This window comes from Pseudonaja textilis, chromosome 4 (genome assembly GCF_049901715.1).
Source record: "Pseudonaja textilis isolate UNSWEBS1 chromosome 4, rPseTex1.2, whole genome shotgun sequence".
NCBI classification, from domain to species: Eukaryota; Metazoa; Chordata; class Lepidosauria; order Squamata; family Elapidae; genus Pseudonaja; species Pseudonaja textilis.
The window spans coordinates 69,569,496-69,592,451 of NC_141993.1; the positions used below are offsets into that span (position 1 = coordinate 69,569,496).

General features: G+C 38.5%; 1 protein-coding gene across 5 annotated transcripts in view; it reads left to right on the forward strand.

Moving 5' to 3' along the window:
• MME (membrane metalloendopeptidase) overlaps positions 1 to 22,956 on the forward strand; it is a 98,377-nt gene that overhangs the window by 10,778 nt on the left and 64,643 nt on the right. Inside the window, exon 1 of one of the 5 annotated variants that reach the window (XM_087933331.1) lies at positions 13,669 to 13,778. The exons of 2 other annotated variants lie outside the window; for them this stretch is intronic. Coding sequence is in view for 1 of the 3 variants with exons in the window: in XM_026701653.2 (XP_026557438.2) it covers positions 17,503 to 17,558 (56 nt within the window). In the remaining 2 variants the exon portion in view is untranslated. 2 more of the 5 variants (XM_026701654.2, XM_026701653.2) reach the window with 2 other exon arrangements.

Sequence of the window (22,956 nt, forward strand, 5' to 3'; positions counted from 1 at the left end):
ACAATTGGGGCATGTGATCACCTTTTGCAATCTTCTGACAAACAAAGTCAACGGGGATGCCAACTTCACTTAACAACCATGGTACTAACTTATCAACTCCAGTGATTCTCTTAGCAACTGTGGCAAGAAAGGTTGTAAAATGGGCAAAATTCACTGAACAAATATTTTACTTAGCAATGGAAATTTGGGGCTTCATTGTGGTCATAAGTCAAGGACTACCTGAAACTGTTTGGGTTGGGGTACGTCATTGTGGGATGCCATCTATGAAACTATATGTTGGGTGACTTATTTACATTGTTGGAACAGAACAGTGGTATTTCTACGGTGGCAAAAATGAAGAGAGACTGGAATCCTCTTTTCTGATGAACACATGTTATTAAAAGGCACAAGCTTTCATGAGCTTTCAAGTATTGACAATGGTTGCTTTTCACAAAACCTTTTCAGAGCACTACTTAATAGCATACCAGGTACGGCTATAAATATCAGTAAGCCCAAGGAGAAACAGACCCTCATCAGCTATAAGAAGAAGCAAGTTCAGCCATATCAGCCGATGTTTCAAGAATATTGAAATTGTGTTACTGCATATGGATCCCCCTGCTGGATTAGGAGTACTTGTTTAATTAAACCATATAAACCTTAAAATACAATGTGTGTCTGGGGAATGAACAAGGGTCGTTTGTTTTATTTATCATTTCCAATTTTCTCCATGAGGTTTATGAAACGTTTTGGGACTCATGGAGGCAGTTAAGAAATTTTAGGGTAGACAAGAAGAAAGTAATATGATGATCAGAACATAATGTTAGCAGATTTCCCTATACATGAAGTGCATTACATAAGATTGTGTTAATACTCTGGATACCAGTCTCTTCACATCAACAAACAGGAAGCAGCAGCGTTCACAGTTTCGAGGAGTACAAACAACAAAAGCAATGACACATCATTGAACTACAAACTCCACCCCTTTTATACATGTCTTGTGGTATTTTAGGAAAGAACAGCACTTGCGTTACAACGTGATGCTGCTTTGAGCATTTTGACAAAAGAGATACGGGTAATGCTAGTCATCCTTAACTTACAATGAATCAGTTAATGACTATCTGAAGTTATAGCAGACTTGAAAAAAAATACTTATCATTTTTATCCACAGAGTTACAGCTACTGCTGCATCACCCCTCTGTCATAAGGTTGCATTTTGGCAACCAGCTTGCTTTCATGACCATTCGTAGCATCCAGTCATCCCCTGATTGTATTTTGCATCTCTGTTCTGCTGATATAAATTGGAATTCATTCAATTGGAATGAAAAGAGGTGACTATTTTTGGAAATGTCCATGTTACTTATCCACAATTTTGATTCCAGTTGGGTCTGTAAACTTTTTTGTGTGATAGATGAAAGAGAGAAAGAGAGAGAGAGATGATGGTTGGCTGGCTGGCTGGCTGGATGGATAGATAGATAAATTGATAGACAGACTTGGTGTCTATTTCTAAAACGGCAAAAATGAAGAGGAAACTGATAGTAGCTTTTCTGATTAAGAAATGATATGAAAAGATAAAGCCTTTTAGCTGACAAAACCATGGAAAAATGTCTTTCTATTTCTCCATGGTTTTGTCAGTCTTTTGTCCTATTTTTTTCAGCAAAATATTTTCATGTTTGCTGATGCTCAATAAATAAGCCTTAAAACTTTTTTTGTAGCTAAACTGAGTTGATGTGTGTTCTTTCTCTAATCTGGATACAGGGATTTCCTGAGAGTATATTAGATTCTTACTGACTTGGAAATTAGTAACTTTCTAATATTAAAAATAATTCTGATTACACCAAAAAGCTTCCAGTACTATAAAACTAGCTGATAGCCATTGTCCTTAAGGTGGACAATATTCAGTTTCAAGGACTGAAAGTTTTACAAAGCATTGTAGACCTGTTCAGTCCAAGGATGATTTAAAGATAAAGAAGTGAGATCAAAGCCTTTAAAACTTTCCTCCAGAAGTGAGTAATTGAGCAAATATACAAATTGCCTGTCATAGTTTTTTCTACTATATCAGTCTGTTCTATTTTTCTCTGAGCGTATGTTTCTAGAATTTGCCTGTGTACATGTAAATTAATGTATGCATATTTTATGTATAGCAATGTTTTGTTTGGACTGAATGGTACATTTAATTTAGATAATGCCTATGAGGACATTTTAAAATTTGATAATGATAATCTCAGTTTCATAAGAGTAATAAATTACTTCCTCCAAACTAAATTTTTCTATGTGTTCAGCCTGCCTGAGAAAGAAGGCTCTTGATTGTGTGTCATTTTCAACATGAGTAACTTGTGCTAAATAATGAGCATAGTGTTGTTTGTATGACAACAGATGACATATGTGACTCCATACAATATATTTCGTCTTCTGCTTGTGAAATATAAAATATACAGTGACATACTTGAAATACATTATATTTTCCAACTAATTACCCTAGATTACCACCCTGATTGCCGGGAGATTTGTTGTCCCAATAATAATCATGCTCAACTCCATTTAGCTTCCAAGTGGTGGGGCCTGTCAGTGGCCAGCAGAGCTGGCAGCAGACTCTGTCAGTGAGGAGGTTGGGGAGGAACATAGGCCAGTCCTGGGATCTGGGGAAGGCTCTGATAAGTGCTCTGTGTTGGAGGCAGAGATGGGGCCAGGGCCGTCCAACAGTTATCAGCTGCCTTTGGTGTCAAAGATCAGTGGGGCAGAAGAACAGCTGGAACCTGTTCCTGATGTGTGCATGCACAGAGCTGCCAGGCGAAGGGAACAGTTAAGGAACAAGGGTCAACTTGGGAGTAAAGGTACAGGTGGATGCCCCCTTCCATAGGGAAGAACGAGGAGCGAAAGGGGAGAGGTGCTTTCAGGAGACAATTAGTTCATTTAATTAGTGTGAAGATTTTTTCGTGACCCTCAGAGACTCAATGCCAAATATTTTCTTGTACAGCTTTGGAAGTTACCATCCTGGCAACTCTCCAAGCCTGATAAGGTCTGTGGTTGTAACTCACCCTTGAAAGACTTTGCTGGATGTGAATGATAGGAATTCACATCAGCCTAATAAAAAAGGGGTTTTGCTGGGACAAGGAGTCTGCTTCGTGATTTTGTGAAGCCTAGGTTAGAACACCAATGCTAAAAAAGATCAAGCAGGTATTTCCACTCTTGTGAAACCTAATTAGGGAAAGTATATCTGCCTTTTGCACTGGAAAATGATAGCTATTTTAAAAGTACTGTTTTGTAATCCAAATTACATAACTGATTTAGATAGAATTAATTGAATGAGCCTTTCAAACGTAGTGCTCTACAAATTAATAACTTTCGCAGACTAGTGTCTGTACATGGTTTTGCAAAACCTAGAAATTTCCCCCCCAATCTGTTCTATTTTAAAGATGTGTCATTGCTCATTATTGGAGCAGTGTTTCTTCCTTATTCTTCTTCCTCATTTCTCATTCCTCAGAAAATTATGACTGTCCTTCAGCTAGAAATGTTATCTTTGGGGGTATGCATTAGTCAGAGATAGTGTCTTAAAGTAGTTTATCATCTTCTCAGGATAACAGTGACACATACAAAGAGATGTGAATTAACCATTCACAATACTGGGTGATTCAGGTATTTACAAACACAATTGATGAAATGATTGATTTGCTTGCATGTTTACACACAGGCACTAAAATGACACAGAAGCACATTCAAAATATATAATGCACAGAAACATTAGTAAGACATCTCTATTGGATTGTAACTGAGATTTTAGATTGATTTTAAATTCAAGTCATTAATTTATCTTGATATATTACCAAGAATTTCATAGCCTCTTTGGGATCTGTTGTCTTCAATATCGACCATGCCTGTTCTGTACAGTCCTATAGTTCTTAATTCATAAATGCCTTAATCTCAAGTGATATGGTGAAAAGGAAGATGTAATTAAAATGTAGTCCTTCCTTTTGTCTAGCTTTATCATGTGATTTTTCTAAAAATCAAATGCAATAAAACATTTAAAAAAAATATAGCCTTATTTGATGTTGTCACATCCAGGTTGCATAAATGTAAACTGGACAATGGTCAACCAATGATTCTACAATTAGGATTCTGGTGGCAAGAAATATGTCTGATCTGGGTCTCACTGTACTTATTTATTTGCACATACAAGTGTCTTTCTGCCAGAGAAGCACAGTGAACAGGTGATTAGAGGCAAACCTGGGGATTTTTAAGATGCTCCGTTGGGGTTCAGCAATATCTTATTTTCCTTTCAATACATGAAACTCAGAGGTTCCATTTATGTATTTTCTATTTATTGTTTAAATAGACAGTGACAGACTAAGAAAGTACAGATCTAATCAAAACTGAAGACTGTACAACTCTTGCTGGATTGTGGGTAGCACAAGGGTTTAAACAACACGCCAAGAACTTTACTCCCAAAATAAATGGTCCAGGACCAAAAATGAGTCTAAGTATTTGGGGGAATATCCCTTCAAAACAAGAACATAGATAGATAGATAGATAGATGGATGGATGGATGGATGGATAGATAGATAGATAGATAGATAGATAGATAGATAGATAGATAGATAGATAGATAGATAGATAGATAGAGGATGGGGTTCAGCAAACAGGGAGATTATAGAATCACCTAAAGATTCAAAAAACAGTTCACAGAACACTGCCTGTTCACAAAATTTTACAGACGAACCACTTAACCTTTTCAAATCTTTACCTCGTAGGACATAAGGTAATGATATCTATCATTGTTTCTATATAATCCATGAGAACGTCATTATCTCCATCCATAATTGTACAGTTATACATATATTTCTGCATAGTATTTGATGAATTTGATCAAGTACACTGAAAATTTATGCTGGAGCTTGAAGGTATTAAAGACTACTTATTACAGAGTTGTCCTCTGGATCTGGGGTGTGGGGAGAGAGGGAAGGAATGAGAAATGAAAGGATTAATAGAAGGACAATAATATATATGGATCCACACAGAATTCTATCAATAGGACAAGATGTTCATGTAATAAAAGCTTCTTCTGAAAAACTCAAGCCATTGAGCATGGAGGAAGAAACGTGGGAACTGGAAATCATTTGAATGGTTTGTGGTTGTCCATCGCATTACAACTTCCATCAGTAGTTATTTATTTTATTACTTTAATTTAACCTTGTATTGTGTTTACCACCAGCAGAATACTTGGAAATATATCTAAGTAAGGGTGGGATTTAAGAAAAGTTAATGTCTTGGCATAAAAATAAAGTCACCAAATGATGGTATTCAGCCACATGAATCTGGAGTAAAGTTTCTGTAGATTTTCATCTCACCACCTCACAGTTGATTTTGATAAAATGAGAGGAGATTTGCATGCAAGCTATGAAAGTTGTCCTGAATTCCCTTGAGGAAAGTTGAAGTACATATAGAAGAAATTGGCTTGTTGGGATCACGATGGGGATGATTAGCAACCTAATCTTGTTACACTGAGGCTATCCTGCAGCTATTTTTGTTATCGTTTGAAATGCCCATATAAACTTTCTTGTCACTAGTGCATTAAGAAAGAATACTGAACACATAAAGCTAAGATGGTAGTACCACAAATACAACTGAGGAAAAATTAGTTGCTGAAATAAATACAAGCTTTAAGCATTTAGCAGTGGTGCAATGGAATATCTGCTAGATATTTTCCTATAAGCATGAACTGGTGGGGCCATAAAATAGACAAAGTAATAGTAAATGGACCTAAGGTGCTCTAGGATTGAATTTGGATTATTTAAAATAAATTTAAATGAGCATCTACTACAAAACACCCCAGACTTAACAATTGTTGATAAGAAAGACAAAAAATGGATAATGGACACTGAAAACTGGAGACAGTAGAATGGAGGAAAAAGAACTGGAGAAAATCACAAAATAAAAAGACCTGCAAATAAAGCAGAACAATTGTAGCAAAATAAAGATAGTACAAATGAAGCAAAGATAGTACCAATAGTAATAGGCACCTTGGGCACACTTCCAAAATGTCAAATCCAATCTAAATATCTGGCTTATTGTGTTACCAACAACAATAATAATTTATTAAATAATTAAATAATTTATTAAATTTATATGCTGCATGATTCCCAGAAACTTTGAGCAGTTAGTTTGCTTAGATCTGCCTCTGCTATGCACAGAGTAATAGCAGAGTTTTAGAAAAGGCAAATGCTACGTCTGCTAATACAAAAATAACTTGCAATGATGTGTTTAGGTTTTAGCAGCAATATAGTTAGATTTTTGACACAACATTCTTCTTTATAAAATTAGTTTTGTTTAATGATTCTGATTTTTCAAGATGATGTGAGCAGTAATCCAAGATACCTGGAAGACACATAGTTGGGCTGAAGTGCTTTAAGTGGAAAAACATTAGAATACTTCAAACTCAGTTTCTTCCCATTAGTGTTGTGATTTACTATAATTGACAAAACTGCTTACAATGATCAAACAGAGTGACATTTTTACAGCTGCATCAGAAAGAACATTAAAAAGACCCTGTTAAGCAGGTGAGCTGCTTTAATAATAGAAGTGGCAGGACTTGAAAGAAACATGCAGGAAAATTTGAAACTGATATGGCTTGATTAATTTAGATGCTCTTTTTGAAAGACAGAATCTTCATTATTATTACAAGACTGCAACCATTGTTATTGTTTAATGAGTGGAAAATGAAAGGATGGCTCATTTGCTGTGTGAAAATATTTTAACGTAGAGCATAGGAGGTGTGATTTCATTACAATTCAGGAATGTAATAATGTTTTCTCTTCTTTCATTTTTTCTTCATCCTTTTTATTTTAAAGGAAAGTTGCATCTCATGCTTTTTCTCATCATTCTACTGAGATGCATTCTGGGTACATTTGCTAATCATGAGAGGACTCATCCTACTGCGTTTGTGAGAACGAGGAGATATGAACTTGGCATATGGGCAGTATTGTGCAGCTTATACACAGTCTCTTTAAGCCAGTACTGGAAATCTTTGTCCTAGAATTCTAAAATCTGTCTCAGGCAGCAAGGACTATCATAGAGTGCGAATTTCAGAACTCTCAACTTTTCTGTAATCTGTAGCAGGATATCTTTGATACTACTACCGTAGACTTGGTGTGCAATTAGGAGTAAAAGACTCAAGGCTAGAACAGAGATTCCTAACCTTTTCTTGTATGCGGATCTCTGTATCATCACTGAATCCTTTTGGAGACCATCATGCATGCCACCCATTTTAAGCATGCTATCTTTGGAGTAGATAAAAGTTATCTGTTTCGGAGTCCTACTTTCAAGACCACTAGACCACTGGTTCATACTGTCATCACCCCAAAGTTCCACTCTTTAAAATTAGGGAATGTAACATTATTAAAACATCCTCATGAAACAAATAATAACAAACGGAAATAATAAAGTAACATCAAACAAGATAGGAAAGTATGTCATAATTGTCACCTCTCACTCATTCCCCAGGTAATATCCTCCTGGACCATCATCAACGACCATAGGCTGCAAACTGGGAAGCATCAGACCATAAGATTGTTTCAAAGATATATAAACTCTTACCACTTCTTTGAATGTATGATACATTCTTCAGTTTTGCTTTGCCCTTCCAGTACTAGTTGTTGATACTTCCCTCTTAATCCCAAAAAGATTTCAGAAGGGAATAAAACCCAGCAGGTTATGCAAGACTTCATAGTTCAGCACTGGGATCTCTACTGTGGAAAAGAGCATATGGCCAAAATGGCCAACAGGTGGAGTCCAGAATAATTCCCTATAGATAGAAGCTTGGCTGCTGTTATCACTCTCATCCAGTCTTATAGGCATTTAAAGGGGCTTTATTTAGGAAGTTACAAACCTGTAGAAGTTTGTAGGCAAGACCAAGCTTTGGAGAGCCATAGACCTGCTGAAGTCTAAACAAAGTGGACAACTAGGACTATAATGGGGGAAATAATGATGCCAAACTGACAGAGCTATGTTCCACATACAAAAAGAGTTCCATATTTCTGGCAATTTTTTGTGGGGTTGAGAAAGGTCTTTGGAAAAATAGTTTTAAAAAATAAAACAGTTTTCATTTTTAAAAACACTGTTTCTACCTCTTCAACCACCCATGTTGGAGATTTTATTTATGTATTTGAACTTATTAGCCACCCAACTAAAAGTATAATTTTTATGCAACTCCAGTTTCAAGTCAGTGAAAACCATCTTGGTGATTTTCTTTGGTTGTGTAGAGAAATGTGTTAGGAAATACAAAAAGGTCCTCCAGAGCTCCTCTGAAATTCCAGGTTGCCCATCTCTGGTGTAGAGATATTGGGGGTCATGATATTGGGAATCATGTGTAGAGTTGACATACATGACCATTTACTTGATTTTTACTTATTCATAATATGTGAAAACCATTCATGAATTTGCCTTAGGATAGGGAAAATAAAAGGTCTGTTGGCTATCTGAAGTGAATTTTCTTTTTCCTACCAGCCAAATAAAATAAATCCAGTTACATTGCTAAGTGATCTACAGAGTTTGAGCTTCTGGAAAATCCAATATTATACCAGGCTCATATTGTTAGACTAAAAGTGTGGTTGTTGTTTTTAATTTTTTTCATCCTTGTGGAGGGAATAAACATTTGAAACATTTGATTCTACTGTCAGTTTAGTGAGCTGGGAAGACATAATAGCCTAAATGCATTTAGTGATCACATATCACAAATGTCTTCTAATAATCTATCTATCTATCTATCTATCTATCTATCTATCTATCTATCTATCTATCTATCTATCTATCTATCTATCTATCTCTATCATATCCAAAGTTCTTATTGCCATGCCTCAATTTGAGCTTTCCAACTATAGAAACAGCCATTCACAGAAGCTGGCAAAGAAGAACTAATTTTAGATTTGTCCCTCTATATATGAACCCCTAACTCCATAGGATTGCATCCTGGAAGGCTTTAGTAAAAACACTACCAAAACATTATCACCGCCTAAGATTTCCAATAAATAAGTGAATTTAGTGAAAGTTTTGAGTCAATACATTTAGAGTCAGGCTGTTTACACTGTCATCCTACTTAGTTCCATCTTTTCTTGTGGACCCTTTGATTGGTTTCCAGTACAGTGCCTTCACAACTGATTGGCAGCAATTAGCAAACAAATCTTTTCATAAGTGGATATATCACTTGCTAATTGTCTCAGATCAAGAGTTGGTTTAAAGGCATATACACAAGGGGTAATTCAAAAATTGGCAAGCCTAAATCAGACATTACTTGAAAAGCAGAGTGATAATGTTGTTAGAGTACTGAATGACTGGGCTGTCAGCTTCAGATGTTGTTCAGCCATGAAGTTCAATGGGTGACTGAGGGTCAGCATTTTCTCTCAGCCTTAATTTTTCTCACAAGGTTGCTGTAGTGTGAGAAAATGGAAGGGAGTTGTGCATTTTGGTTTATCCTCATTGGGGGAAATGAGAGGTGTAAAGAATTTTTTTTTTTTAAGTGGATAAGATAGAAACCACCATTTCAAATTTCAATTCAAAATATGACAATTTTCAATTAACAGAACACATTTGGGTGGGGAGAGTGTGAGTGCAGAACACGTTTGGGTGGAATGTGTGTATGTGTGTGTGTGTTTAAATCTCTTTTAAACATGACATAAAAGGAACATTACTATGCTATAACGTTTCTCAAATATGATTCAGTTTCCCTAGTATCATTCATGATTATTCTCAATGAACAATACACACAGACAAGTAACTAAACACAAAAACATCAAGGTGACAGCAGCCAGTGGTGTTCCCTCCAACCTGAAAAACCTGCTCTTAATGCTAGATCAATTGCTGGCATAACATTTAATCCTGGATGAAAGGGCTGACTTGGCATGTAAAATGAAAATCAGACTGACAGGAGAGCAGGGCATTAAACTTTTCCCACCATTATTCACCAGAGAATGGCACAATAAGCTAGGATGAAGAGGCATGTCCACGCTCTATAAACATTCCATTTAGCTGACCAAAGGCTCCATCTTGCAGTCTGTTGATTTTGAGAACAAGCTGCTGTTTTCAGATGTCTGTTGTGTCCCACTGGCGGAGCTGGCAGCAGAGTCGGACAGTAGTAAGGAGGTTGGGGAAGAACCTGGGCCATTCCTGGAAGCTGAGGAAGGCTCAATGAAGGCTCTGCATCAAAGGCAGAGATGGGGCCAGGGCAGGCTGGCAGTTATCAGTTGCCTTTGGGCTCAGACAGCTGTGCGGTGGGGAGCTTCTGGAACCAGTGCCCAGCCTGCGCATTGCAGAGCTGCCAAAAGGAAGGAACAATTAAGAACTCATGGTCAACATGGGAGTAAGGCCACAGGTGGACGATGAATGGTCCCTCCCATCAGGATTAAAAGAGAAGCAAAAGGGAAGGGGGCTTTTGCAGAAAACAACTCACTCATTCGTTCATTTGTTCGTTCCAGCCTCATGAAGATTTGTCTGTATAACCCAGCCCTTCCCTGTCAGCACTGAGTGTGGAATTTTACCCAGCAGCGTTCCAGGATTGATAAAGGTCTGGGCTAATTAGTATACCTTCATAAGACTGTTTGCCAAGCCATTGGCTGACTGTGAATGAAATAAATTCACATTAATGTAATAAAAGAGGTTTTTGCTGGGACTCAGAATTGACTTAGTGCTTTTGGGGGGGAGGCCTAAGACAGAACAGTGTTCCAGAAAGGGTGAAGATATCATTGATCCTGCTACTAACAATTTCTCTTCAAAATCTAGTAGGAGTAATCTTCTGGATTAGATTACTTTTAGAAGTCTTGTCCTGTGGGATTTCACTGTTTATATTGAGGCTGTCCAGTCAGAAACATCTCTATCCCACTTGGTATCTAGTCATGTCAGTCCTTTAAGGTTGTCCAGATCAGGAAACAGACTGCACAAAAAGACTAGGAATACACTTGATTTATAGTATATGGTAGTAGCAGAATCTTGTAAGTCTATTTGCTTTTTCCTTCCCCCACCCCCCGACCCCTTTGCTCTCTAGGGTGTTCAGGGGGACCAGCCTAAGTTTTTTTCTCCCAAACTTCATTTTCTCTGAGCTCAAATCATGTTTCTGCACATTTTGTTTTTGTAACAGTTTTGTAATAGTTTGCTCAAGGCCTGTCACCATGACTCTCTACAGGCCCCATGCAGAGAGCAGGACATATATTGGATTTAGCTTTCTGTTCAGGGAGAAGGTGAAGGAGCCTTGTATGATTTTCTTGTCATGACAGATGGGCAAAAACACTTTTCTTAACTTGCCTATGGCTTCCACCTGCAAATACAACCGTTGTCCTGAGTCCAAAAGGTCATCCAAATTATAGACCTGCTCCCAGAGAGACAGTCAAATTCAGTCCAGAGTTAGAACTGGAATGGCAGGGAGAGAATTATAATCTGCCTCATCCAGACACACACATTATCTAGATACTGGGTCAAGTTCTCTACAGTATCTCTTGCTTGATCTAGTTTGGAAATGTGTAACTGCCTATCATCAGCATTCTGATTATACCTCATCCTCAACCAAAGAATAATCTGTCCTGCTGGTTTCATACACGTGCTGAAATAATAGTGTAGAAAGGAATTAATGCTATAGAAGTCCCCAGAGAAGTACCATTGGACCAATTTCTCCTCCCCTGACATAATGAATAATACTGAATAATCCTGACCATTTGGGAATGAACAGAATCTTTGCAAGGCGGTGCCTCCAGCCCTCACACAGTGTTCATAAAAATATCCATGGCCAATGTTATTGAAAGCACCCAGGTCAATTAAGACTACTGTAGGCGGAGTACATTTTATGGGTTTATAGCTGCTATGAATTATTGCAAAGTACTTTAAGGGGGCTACTCTTGAAAAACATCTGGAAGGAGCAGTGGTAAAAAGTGCAGCAGCCAAAAGTTCACATAAAGTTTGTGTGGAAAGATACCTGCTGGTTACCAATTTCTTCCTGGCACAAACTGAACTTTGATATTTAAAACTTTAAATCGCTAAAGGATTGGAATGTCTCCCCTTACAAATCTGTTGAGTTGTTGGCTTTTGCTGGATGAGCTCTTTTGAAAATGCCCCCCTCAATGCACCACCATCCTGCCAATTGGTCATTGTATCTTATAAGAAGACTGAATAAACCAGATCAGTCAGGGGCTATTATTCTTGAGACTCAGTATTATCTCTGGATTGGGGGTAGCATCAGTGGTGGGATTCAAGTTATTTTATTACTGGTTCTGTGGGGGTGGCTTGATGGCATGGCAGGGGAAGGATACTGTAAAATCTCCAGTTTGAGGTGGTATTTGCCAGTTCTCTGAACTGCTCAAAATTTCCGCTGCCGGTTCTCCAGAACTGGTCAGAACCTGCTGAATACTACCTCTGGGTAGCATGCCTCCAAATACCACTTGCAGATGAATGAAAGCAGAAGGGAAATATATTGTAAGCACCTCAGATATTCTTGGTTGGTCCTTACAAAAAAAGAAAACCTGGGCTAAGATGGACTTGGCCTGGAGCAGTAAAGCTATTGTGTCTTGTGTCTTTGTCATAGGCAGAATAACAGAACAGCAGAAGGGCAGAATAACAGAATTGGGAGGGACCTTAGAGGTCTTCTAGTCCAATCCCCTGCTCAGGCAGGAAACCCTATACCTTCAGACAAATGGTTGTCCAATTTCTTCTTAAAAACCTTCAGTGCTGAAGAATCCACAACTTCTGAAGGGAAGCCATTCCACTGATTAATCGTTCCAATTGTCAAGAAATGTCGCCTTAGTTCTAGGTTGGTTCTCTCCTTGATTAGTTTCCATCCATTGCTTCTTGTCCTGCCTTCAGGGGCTTTGGAGAATAGGTTGACCCATCCCCTCTTTTTTGTAGCAGCCCCTTAGGCAGGAGAACACGTTCTCTCTTAAAAGTTGTCAAAGTAGTCCTCACTTGCCACCACAACTGAGCCCAAAATTTATGTTGTTAAGTGAGAAATTTCTTAAATGAGTTTTGCCCCGTTTTACAATATTTTGTCACATTTGTTAAGTGAATCACTACAGTTGTTCAATTAGTGACACAGTTGTTAAGTGAATCTGGTTTCCCCATTGACTTTGCTTGTCAGAAGGTTGACAAATGGGGGGAAATGACTCCAGGTCACAGCAATCGTCACAAATGTGAATCAGTTGTCAAACATCCAAATATAAATCACATGACCATGGGGATGCTGCAATGGTCATAAGTGTGAAAATGGTCATCAGTCACTTTTTTCTGTGCCATTGTAACTTCAACTGGTTACTAAATGAATTGTTGTAAGTCAAGGACTACCTGCATAGTCTTCAGGTAGTAGATTTTGATAAAGATGCATGTCTTTGACAAGATTGTTGATTGTTATTTGATTTTGGTATTCATTTTATCATTAATTTAATTTGTATTTTTGCTTACTGGTCTCTTTTTTAAAAAAATTTACTAGGTCTTTGAAGGCTGATAGAGCAAAAAGCTAGGGTGTGAAGCAAATGAACAAATAAATAGATATGTACTATATAAACACATTGTTACAGGGAGAAGCCAATACTCAGCAGATGAATTAAGAGCCTGTAAAAATAAAAATATAAAAGCCCAGATTGTGACATAAACAAAGCTTTATAATCCACAAAGTATGTGGTTCTCCCTGAAAATCATTTCCTGGGTTCAGATAAATACTCCTGCCTACCCAATCCCCCAATATTTTAAAGAAACGTGATCACTACACTGGAGTCCAAGACTTGCACCGAAGAAGCTGTGTTGGTATGATCTATCCATAGCTCCAGCTGAATTTATGGGTAAGAGCCTTTGTGACTTCATTCAATGCAAATTTCTCTCTGTCTTTCTCTAATATTTTTTCAAAACCTGCACTAACCATTCCACTGAGTACTTGGACTTCTTCCCCAGATATGAAGACACCACTTTACTATTTGCTGAGGATATCACAATGTTGTCATGTTTTCATTGCCAATTTCCTGCACCTGCTAAGGCAGCCTGAAGATGGTTTTGAATGCTTTGGTGTATGCATAGTATTTTCCATATTTTGCTAGCACAAGGCGGCTCATGCATCCAGTCTAGTGTTAACAGTTTGGTGTGTGGCAAGGAGGCTTGTGAAGTCTCAGAAAAGATTGGCAAATGAAATTGGTCCAGCAGTTCTGTTGTGGGATTGCTGCCCTTTGTATGGTCTCTAGGCTCTAGAGTGTTTTGCAGTGCTGCTTCGGCTGTGATGGAGTTTGGAATGCCAGCTTCTGTCACTATTTTTGTTATGTGTATTTTTCTCCCTTACAGGTTAGTTGATCAATTGATTTAAAAGTGGTTTGTTTGTTCATTATTCAGTTTAGAGCCCACTCTATACTGCAACATATAGCATTAAAAGCAAGAAAGTAGTAAAACAACAGGCACGCTTACCATGTGCATCTAGAAGAAAGAAGATACTTAACTGAATAAAATTCTAGTGTCTTGATACCATCCTAATCCAAGGCCTGGGGAACAAGTTTCCTGTGCTTTTTTGAACATATTCAAAGCCATGCAGATATCTGCTGTTCTTGACCACAGGCACCGCAAGAGAGAAAACTGTGCTCCAAATAGATGATGGGGACTTGGAATTCACTATCTCTGCTTTAGATGGTTTCTCAAATGTCACAGGTATTGCCTTGACCAAGAGTCATGCAACCTAAACCATCTGACAGATGTAGAGTACATATTTAGCACATCTGCTTTTGAACCCCAGTCCAATTCAAGTCATGCTCCAAAGGAGGCAGCCTGAGGGGGATTTCTGGATGCATTGAGGGTGGATGGTGACTATGTGGCATTGTGGTATGTTTGTCATTATTCTGGAGGGAGGCCAGAAACCCGGTTTCCATAAACAATTTGGTATACTTTAAAGCAGGGGTGTCAAACTCAAGGCCCAGGGGCTGGATCTGGTCCATAGGGCCACCCTGGAAACAGTGAAGGACTAGCCCATGGTGCCTCTGACAGTGAAAATGGAGCTCGGGAGGGCCAAATGTGAACCTCCTGAGCTCTGTTTTCACTGGCAGAGGGTTGCCGAAAGCGTTGCAGCCAAGAATGGAGCTCGAGAGCCTGTTTATCTGGCAAAGCGCTCGGCCCATCACAGGAATCCCCGACATGAGTGATGTTGAGCTGGCCACATGCCCCGAGGTGAAACACAATCCTGATGCAGCCCTTAATGAAATTGAGTTTGACATCCCTGCTTTAAAGGGTGGGTCTATTATTTTATCTATATTTATACAGCCAAATGCATTTCTCAAACTCTTCAATTAAGACTTTGAGAAATGGCTCATCTGCATAAATCCAAATGACCACAAGACAGTAGCCAAGAGATGCAAAACGCTAACCCTTTGCTGAACAATGTTTTCATAATGGTTCATAGGCTAATGGTTCATAGGTTGATCACTGGACAGTTCAATAGTCATCCTAGAAACGTTTTCAGAATATATACTCAAGAGCACCCACAGTTTAACCTGACTGTCGTACATAGCCAAACCCTCAAAGCCTGACACAGTACAGTAGAACCTCTGATCACTACCACAATTCATTTCGTAACTTTGCATTTCTTCATCTTCTAATGTTTCGTCTTCAGGAATTTCTGGGTCAGGGGTTGTGTTTGTTTGCCACCCGAGTATGTGTTTGTGACCAGATCCAAAAGTTTTGTGAATTTTTTGGTCCGAATCCGTTTGGTCGTGGTCAGATATTCATGACCAGAGATTCCACTGTAGCTACATTGGGGCAGCACAAACCAAGTGACCAATACATTGCACTAGAGACAATGAACTTTGCTGCTATGTAACAATTGTCAGGGTGATAAGTCAAAATTAGGAAGGGGGCAATATTAGATAGAGTGTCCATACGCAGCAATTAGTGGGTTTTTTTTTCTCTCTCCCAGGCTTGTGATCTTTGAATTTCACCCAGAAGCAACCACCAGTCACTGCCTTGACAGACTGAGTTGTACAATACAGCAACAAACCACGATTCCATTCTAGATGTGTAGTAAAGCCCAGCTATAATGGCAGCAAGATTTAGGGCAGTAGAAGTTTCTTCAGCTTCCAAGTTTGAAAGGACACGGGGCAAAGGTACTTGTGAAAGAAACAATGAAGTGTTAAGCAAAAAAGATAACTCAGTGCTGAGAAAGCGAAAAGAAATTCAATCAATCCTGCCTTGATTTTGTCAGGCATAAATTAGTTTATTCTATCTGTTACAGTAAAGACCAACCTTTGAATTTTTGCTGCTTTTATTCCTTGACTTAGCTTACTGTGAAGGCTGGGGAAGTACTGTTGAAAAGGCTTGGAAGCAAATTTTAATTTCTTCCACTCTCTTTTGCTCCTTGTTGACCATCAAGGAAATCCAAGCCACGGAAATAATTTTTGAGTTCGTATTTTTTAATGCATTTATTTCTACCTCCAATGATAGAGATAGATCTGATTTTTGACCTTCTATGAATCCAGGTCACTATTGTTTGTGGGATGCACAATGTCTTGTCCACCTTCAGCCCTCAGGGGTTATCCATACACGCATCTGATAGTGATGAGAGATGTGGTCCAGGAGACATCTGGAAAACTTCGGGTTGAGGAAAGCTTGGCAGGGCAGCTGTTGTGCGCCTCTGTATTTCCTAAACGTTACTTATCAGCCAGAAAAGGAAGGAAGGTGGATGAGCAGAGTGCTCCCGATCCTCAGGACAAGATGATTAAGCTCTGGCCCCCACCGTGTCCTGGCAGGACACTTCCGTCTCTTGGAGCGGTTGCTTGATTTCTCAGGGGAGGGTTGCCAAAGTCTTCCCCCTCCTTCTCGGGTTTGCCCTGTGGGGTTGTCCTTGTTAGGGGGAGGGGGAAAGGCTCTTCGCTGAGGTTAGCAGGAGTTCCTCTCTGAGGCCCCCAAAATTGCCCGCACGGCTCCGAGGAGCCGGGCATTCAGAGGAGACCTTGAATAGTCCCTTTTGGCGGGAGGCGGGCGTGCAAAGGCAGCGACCCGCTCAACCTCTCTGCCCCTCCGCTGTGGCGGTTGCAAGCCAGCCCACTTCGTCGCTGGCCCTTTTCTCCCGATCAGCTTGCAGGCACACAGGAAGCGAGCAAGTCAAGCCAGCGATCCCCGGGCTTTTAAGAGGATGCCTCGGCTCCTGGCAAGACAAGCAGCCTGAGCCCTGCCCCGGGGGAACCCCTGGAGCGGAGCAATCCCCGCCCGCCCACCGGCCCGCTCGCCGGAGCGCCGCGCCGACGCTTCCCTGGAGCCTCCCGGCTGGCGGCTTCTCAGCGCCTGGAAGGTCCCACTGACTGCTTCCCTCGCCTTTTTTCCTCCCCCTCCCCCTTCATTGGTCGGTGATGTATGCATTTACATCGCCTCCGAACTTTTCCGAAGAACAGCTTGGTAAGTCGAGGTACCGAGGGGACAGTGCAGAAGTGGGATCCGGAGTAAGGGAAGCAGAGGGAGAATCGGGGAGGTGGGGAGTCCTGGAGCAAGAGGCGGAGGGATGGGGGGAGGGGGGGACGGGGACGGGACTTTAAAGTCACAATGCCAGAGGACAGAGGTGTGAACGGCAGGGAAAGGCATTCAGAGCAGGGATTGGGGTATGTCATGTTTCTTTTGATTGTTTCTTTGTAATGAGGACGAGGACGGAGAAAAAGATTGAGCGTGTGCAGAGTTCATTCTCTTCACCCTCCGCCCCCTCCCTCCCCATCATCGCCATCACCTCTGAACCGAAGTTTCTTTCAAAAAGACTGGGTGAAAGGGAAGCTGCGGGGACCACGGCCAGAGGCGGGGGTTGGGGCGGGGGGACATTGCCTTTTACAATAGCCTCAAACCCCGCGTTCCTTTCCTGGACCGGTTGTCTTAGTGTACAGATTCCATGTCTAAACTTTGTTTCGTTGAATTTAGCTGGAGAAAAGAGGAGGAAAGGAAAAAGTTTCCAATAGAAAATGGGAAACTAAAAGCTTCTAGAAAAGGGAAGAAAAAACTAAAAGCTTCTCCCTTTTCTTTTATGGCTAAAGCAAGAAAAGCACTCCCCACCCCCCAGCCCCCGAATTTAAAGTGCTCCTGATATAAAATGTATAGGCTGTTGCAGCCTTACTTGCTTTGCACATGGTTTTATTTCTGTGCACATTATGTTTGGTTGCCTGGTCCCCATTGTCCTGGACTTGCAAGCTATCAGCGAGTTTTGGAGCAATGTGATTGCTGTTTAACTCCCAGGGAGTCCATATAAGTGGATGAGCTCTCACTTCCTAATACAGTAGCTCAAGTAACACTGTGTGTTCAAAAACCTCCTTCTTACCTCAACAGTCTTCACAGAGGCTTTTCAAACCTTCCAGAAACAAGAAAGGTGGTGTTTGGTATCCCATGTCTATGCTTGTCATAGGTTATTCATTAAGATGAAAGTATCTTTGTATCAACTTTTGGTAAATGTGTAATGCCTTCCATGAAACTGCTATGTACAAAGAGAGGGGGAATCTTGCTATTGCTGTTTTTTTTTTTTAAAAAAAATGGTGATCTCTGCTTAAGACCCAAATAACAGTAGGTGTTTAATTCCCATCCTAATACTACTAGCTGGGGGTAATGGGAACTGTACCCCCCTTTTGGGGATCCCAGGTAAAATAGAAGGGGAGGGGGTGGGAGAGGGAGAGATGATGGATAGATAGATGGATAGATAGATAGGTAGATAGATAGATAGATAGATAGATAGATAGATAGATAGATAGACAGATAGAAAGACAGTCAGATAGGTAGAAAGACAGACAGACAGAGTGGGGGGGAGAGAGAACTGGTATTCTGGCAAGCAAAGATTGCCACAGATGTGTTATGGAGGTATTGTGGAGATCCCCATGCCAGCAACTTTGAGTTTTTATATAAAAAAGTGATTTTTTATTTTTTAAAAAAACTAATAGATAACAATTCACTACAACCATGTGCTATAGCTTTTATGGCAATGGAAAGCCTGTGGACTCCCAGATGTTGCCAAAATACTATTTCCAGCAACTTCACCATTGGTCATGCTAGCTGGGGCTGCTCTAGCAGTATCTGAAAGATTTTAGACTCCTCAGAACTCTTGAAGCAATTTGAATAACTTAATAGATGATCCTATACAGATGATCCTATATTGATGATCCTATTTTGGAAGTGTGATAAATGTGCATATAAATATACACTATAAATTGTTTTCTCACTTATACATCATGTAAGAGTCCAAACTGTAACAGCTTTTGCTATCTTAAGTAAGACAGCAGTACATTTCTGAGATGAATGCACTTCTTTTAATGAATGTCATAGTAAGTTGTTTTTTCTAACGATTCACAATTCACAGGTCTCTTCTCGTTGCTTATTACCTTTAATCAATGTTTATACTTTAGATCCAGGAAGAGCTCCTGTGCATTTAAACTGAAAGAAGTGAATTAGAACAGGGTTGCTATAGCTTCCTCTTTGATAAACCAATTAATGGCTACAAACAGCAACTTAAACCTGTTACACTTCTGGTTCTCGTGATTTCTCTCTCTCCTTGGGATGGTACATCTGATGTGTCTGTTAGGATTCAGGAGTGCCTTTGATGTGTTAAAATAAGACTAGTATCTGCTAGTTATGTCAGTTTATTTCCAAGGCACACTTTACTGCCAAGTCCTTATCTCTGAAACAAAACTGAAATACTCTACCTTTCTTAGATGCTTCTTATGCCTTTTGATATAGAAGAAGTAGTTAGGAGTAATTTATGCATCTGTCCTCCAGATGCATCTCACACATTTTAGCCTATCCTCCACAAGTATTCAGATGATATTTTCCTAAAAAACTACTATTGTTGAAGTTGCAAATTTATGAACATCTTATTCTTTTCTGTTGCTGATGCTGTTTTGCCCTTCTTAAATGTGTAATCTGCTGTACAGTGCACAAAGCTTACACAATTCAGTTGTACAAAGGGTCTTTCTTCTCACTGAATAATGGAGGCAGGCAGGATATCCTAACCAAATAATGTAGCAATTGGTTCTTCCTATCAGCCATACCTGACACGAGACTGAGTGTACTAACTATAACATTCCTAAGATAGATGCATCTTTCTGGATAAGCTCAGTCGTCATTTAGAGAAGAAAATGTGCCCTAAATACTCTTCTTATAGTTTATTATGAGGTCAAAACTTAGTAAGTATTTGGGAATAAGTAATTACTGTGATATTTGGAATCATTCAATCAGTTGCATTTGTTTCGGTGTAATGATTCCCATTGATCTACATTCTTATATGAGTTAAAATGATAATTTTTAATTGAATGATTGTAAACTACCTAAGGACATTGGCGAGATGAGCGGCATATAAATTTAATAATCAACCAAACAAATAAAATACCATTATTCTGGTAACTTTGTTCCTTAAATTACACGGTATTTAAGACCAATATGGAGAAGCCACAAAATTAGAAATGAAAAATAAAAATAAAATGTATTTATTCCCATTAGTACTTCCCAGTTTCTTGATTTGACAAAATAAAAAGTGTTGTTTCTTATGCTCTCAGAGGGCAAAGGACGAAGACATCAAGAGAAATAGAAATGACCAATTTAACAGAACACTGGTTCCTCTAATTCTCAGGACTTTGTAGTGCATGCAAAGAACTTACAAAGTGACATATACTAGGACATACCCTAAATCAGTATTGAAGACTTCATTGGTTTTCTTTGATAAGAACAGATCATAGGTTTTCTTTAAATAATAGAAATATTCAGGCAGCAATATAAAGGCTAACTCCTTTGGGAAAGTTGTGCTGACTTCATAAAGCACATTTGCATGTCAATGGAAATTGTAGTTTAGGAACGGTAAAGCATTTTACCATATTAAGAAATTGAATCATTTTTTAATCTTGACAATGGACCATACTACATTTGAATATTCTTTTCATTTAGCTGTTTATGTGAACAAGGTGGGTATGGTTATTTCTGAAGTATTTAACTATATTTTTACAGTAAAAATATTAATTTAGATAACTTAAAGTGGGTACTTTTAAATCAGGCTTTTTAAATTTAACATTTAATAAATTAAGGAACATTTCCTCTGATCTTGGGAAGGAAGATAGAATTTTATATGGCAGAAATGTTAATCTTTCTGGCCTCAAAATGAAGAATATATTTATTAGCTAGTTAGTTTTCTTATTTTATTCCTATATTTATATCCTACCTTTCCTTTAAAGAACTCAAGGTAGCATGCATTAAGCCATTTCTCAATTTATTCTCTCAACAAATAGGTGAAACAGGTTGAGCTGACAGAAAACAATTAGTCCAAAGTAACCCAGATACCCACCTTTCATTGTGTCTCCCTTGTCCTGGTTTATTTATTTTGGGTCTTCATTATTTCATAAAATTCAACAAACAAAACATAAAAGGTGGCATTTCCATTTTAATAGTTACTGCTGGAGAATTATTTTGCTTTGTTACAACAGTTATCTTTAGTGTTTTCATGACTTGAACTGAAATATTGAAATTAATTCAATAGAATACTATAGCAATAAGTAAATATATATATATATAAAATTTTTCAGTAACTCTTACATAAAGCTTTATAAGATACACTATACTTGTTTATACTGCATGCTGATAAAAATTAGTTCTGAATTAAAGATATCTTAGTTTAGCATTCTATACTGTCATCAAAGATTTTTGAATTTGTCTTGAATTTTCATTAAATTTGCTTTCTACTATCCATTAATAGTAGAAATGTTTGTTTCTGATCATACAACTTCCTAAATAAAAACAATGACTTTGCTGCCTGAACACAATTTACAAACTTCTATAGATTTTACTCTAACAATATTATTCCTTCATATACTCTTCCAGACAGGAATGGTGAACTAATATGTTTATAGGCTTTAGGCAGATATTTATATTATCCATTTGAAGGAAGCTACATCATATTTCAACTGTGTTGTGATGTTAGATGAATTTTTTCACATAACCATAATCACTTCCCTTCGTGTGAGTTTCATGGCTAAACAGAAATTTGAAACTTCATACCTGGATTAAATGTTTTCGCATCCAGGCTAATATTTCATACTAAGCCTGATTTGACTATGGTATATGGATGACCCAAAACTGGCTTGATGAACATATAATGTTAAGTGGTAAAACAAGATTTGTAAACTGGAATGCCTAAATTCTCCAATCTGTTTACTATACTAACCTGTTCACCAAACAAATCATGTTATGGTTTGGCACAAAATGTGAATCCAGCCCAAGTTTTTCATGTTGCTAATGGACAACATCAATAAAGTTTTTATGGCCTGTTTGTAGTCACCTGATTAGCTACTGTGGAAAATAGAATCTTATAATATTAGCCTGAACCAGGATGACTTGTCTTTCATGCATGTCAGTATGTTAATTAAAAAAAAACCACCAGCAATATCACAAGGCCAAAATGAAATCCAGGAATAACCTCTGAGAGGGCACACCCACAAGACAAAGGAGTACAGCATCAATTCTTTTCACTTCTTTGTTCATTTTAGTATTCATTCTTTTACAACTTTTATTATTAAAATTTTATTTACTGTTCTTGTTTGTAACTTATTAGTTGCACTATATATGGATTTTAGATCAAACAATACACTGATTCTGTTACCACTCTCATCATTAGGTTATGTTTTGCTGACGTGCCTACTTAAAAACAAAACAAAACATTTAAATATTAGTGCAGAGCTAATTAAAAAAAACTTAAGAAGAACCAAAGATCACTATGGTTCAATACTGTGTTTCTTGTAATGGACACTGATATACAAACAATATATCATCCCTGTCTACCATATTTTGGGAGGGCCTGGTTACTGTTGTTTATTGGCTTATAGCTTCAGGTAGTAGAGTAAAATTGATGTATAGCCACATTATAAGCCATTAATCGCAGTAAATATTTGGATTTGTCTAATCCTCTTTAAAAGTCAGATGAATTCTTGGAATATCAATATATTTTGGCCATGTTTGAATGACTATTCTCATTTGGAGTAATCAATGTAA